The 2676-nt window shown below is 58.3% G+C and overlaps 1 protein-coding gene across 1 annotated transcript; it reads left to right on the forward strand.

Moving 5' to 3' along the window:
* Nucleotides 1-1238: 1238 nt before the first annotated feature.
* FIBRA_08997 (uncharacterized protein) lies at nucleotides 1239-2245 on the forward strand (the record flags this gene model as incomplete). Its single annotated transcript, XM_012330601.1, has 2 exons — nucleotides 1239-1346; nucleotides 1373-2245. 2 exons carry the CDS (start codon nucleotides 1239-1241, stop codon nucleotides 2243-2245), a joined length of 981 nt encoding a protein of 326 aa, XP_012185991.1.
* Nucleotides 2246-2676: the final 431 nt, after the last annotated feature.

The raw sequence follows: 2676 nt of genomic DNA on the forward strand, positions 1-2676 counted from the left end.
GAGCCGATTATGCCGCAGCTCTAACGTTTCTCCAACTTTTTAACTTTGAAGTATGCTAATAGAGCTGAAGCAGAACCCGATTAGAACCTCAGAAGAGAGGAGTGGAGAGGGATGACATACGTCAAAGAATACTTGGAGACTTGATGGTAGTACAACTTGGCAATCCTGAACTAGAATCATTGAGCGCATCGGGCAATCGGATTCAACAAGCCAATGCTTGTACTTGATGAGCAATCGCTAGTGTATAGTTCTACACACCACAAAACGCTTTGACAAGCAAATGTAAGATGGAAGTGGTAACGAGAAACCTTGTACAATGAACATATGTGAGACTCTGCAAGTACCAGCCCTTAACGCATGTCTGGCTCTTTTACAACAACATTCACAAAGAGTGTTGTTCAAGGGGCTGACTGTCAGTCTCGGCATAAGGTCTGATATTCTCTCTTTTGTACTCAAGCGGAGGGTGTTGTTAAGTGAGTGTGAAAGTGTATGAGGAGAGCGGAGAACTTGTCGTGCAGGGTCCCCAATTCGTCACGCTACTTGATCAGTAGAAATGGCGTTCTCAAACTAGACGGCCTCGGTAGCTCAGCTTGCTCTCAGAGGCTGAAGCGTTGACTTCAAACGTTCGTCGCTACGCCGCTGTATCGCTGAAGTGCAATTGAACGACGGCGGCCTCCTTGTACCACCCCCGCTTCACCCATCCACCCTCCTTTGCCCTGTGCGGCGATCGCCTAGCCCGTCCACCCTCGCCCCCCGCTGCGTACTCTGTCGCGCCCGGCTCGCACGTGCAACGGCTCGTCCAGCATCTATTTGCGCAAATTGCACCAGACGTGAACCAGACCGTCGACCCCGTGCAGGTGTCCGGACCCGCCCCCGCTCCCGCTCCCCCTGGTGCTGGTGACGGCTACCATCCCCTCCGCAGCTTTCAAGAGTTCCACTCCGACTTGAGCGAGCCACACAATGTCGATATACGCACCTTGCTCCCCATAAACGCGCTCGTGCACAGTGCGCGCGCGCGTATGGCGGCCACCGTGGCCTAAGTTCATGAGCAACATCATCAGCGGCGCCAATTCCTTCGTAGCGTCGAGCCGGCCGCAGGATGTGGACATTCCGGGGCCGCTGCCCGCCAGCGACTACTCGTTCGGTGCGCCGGTCAATGCAACCTCGCACTGTGGCTCGATCTCGAGTGAGGGGATGCGGGGGACAGCGAGTGTGATTGCTTCGAGCGCTTCGGGAGCATGGCGAGCATTGGCGGAAGGGATCGCAGCTGGACGAGCTGCGAGGACAGCAGCGTGGTCAAGAACGGGAGCCGGGTCAAGGGTACTGAGAGAGGTGAGAGGAAGCTGGTGAGTGCCATTTGACAGTAGCCCAGGTGTTGTCCGAGTGCTTCCAGCCACATCCTGGAGCACTTGTCCGACCTCGATGCCGCCCTCCTCGCACGCCGCCCTCCCCCCCACCCCCTCATCATTTCGCCCCCTTCAGCTTCTGTCTCGCCCATCCTCCCACCCTCGTTCTCTGTCGCCGCCGTCTCACCCTCTCCCGTCACCGTCTCGCCTGTCCACCCGACTCCATCCTGCTGAACACCAAGACGACGGCGGACACATTAAGCCGCTGCCATCGCCCACCCCACCGCCGGCTCGGCTCTCTGCCACCGTCTCGCTTGATCACCCAGTTCCATCCCGTTGGATACCAAGATGACGGTGGACTCGTTGTGCCGCCGCCACCTGCTCACCCCTCTCCCGCCATCATCCCCCCCCCAAGACAGGACTCCACGCCCGCGGCCTCCTCGTCCACTCCCCCCTCCTCCGTGCCCGACAAGCAGCAACCACCGCTGTCCACACCCCCCGCGCGGCCGTCCACCTACCCGCAGAGCTCACGTATGGTTTCCCCCTCTGCCCTGCACCTGCTCCAGGAAAATATGATCATCGATGCCGGCAGAATCACGGGCACCGATGTGTGTGGCATGCTCGCCAAGGGCAACGTCCTCGCCTTCCTCGCCTTCCTCACACGGCTTCAACGCACCGCCACGCTACCTTCTCGTTCAACAGCGAGGAGGCTGCTTCCTTGGGAAGTCCCTCTGCATCTTGGTCCTGTCTGTGCTGACTCACATGGCTATGCAACCCTCGGTGTGCTGCCAGGTGGCAGGGTGCGATCTCAAAGTGCCACAAGGCATTCTCCGCTGGGGGCGTTGCGGCCATACGAGAGTGTGAACATGGCAGTGCCCAATAATGACACGACAGGATAGTTAACAGTTTATTCGTGCGATCAGTTCGGAGGGTAGCACAGGCGGCGATGGGTGGGATGATACATTTACAGATATATGGTGCAGAACACGACGCGCTTCAGATAGTCACTGGAGGAGAGCCTAGACGACACGACAATGCGCCGCTGTCGGGACGAAAGGGCATGACAACCACGGCAAGGCGACGCGTGTGCTTAATCATTTGATCTTGACCGTGTCGACTTACGCCCTGCCTGATGTGGCCAGTCAGCGGGCGCCGTGCCAATAGGTAGGAGAGTGAGCTCACCGCGGCGCTCGTATTTGGGATCAGACTCGTCGGTGTACCCCTCGTTGCGGCGCTCATACTTGGGGTCGGACTCGTCGGTGTACCCTACATCGCGGCGTTCGTATTTAGGATCGGATTCGTCGGTGTACCCCTCGTCGCGGCGTTCGTA

The sequence above is a fragment of the Fibroporia radiculosa genome (assembly GCF_000313525.1).
Source record: "Fibroporia radiculosa TFFH 294 genomic supercontigs, scaffold5911, whole genome shotgun sequence".
Taxonomy (NCBI): domain Eukaryota; kingdom Fungi; phylum Basidiomycota; class Agaricomycetes; order Polyporales; family Fibroporiaceae; genus Fibroporia; species Fibroporia radiculosa.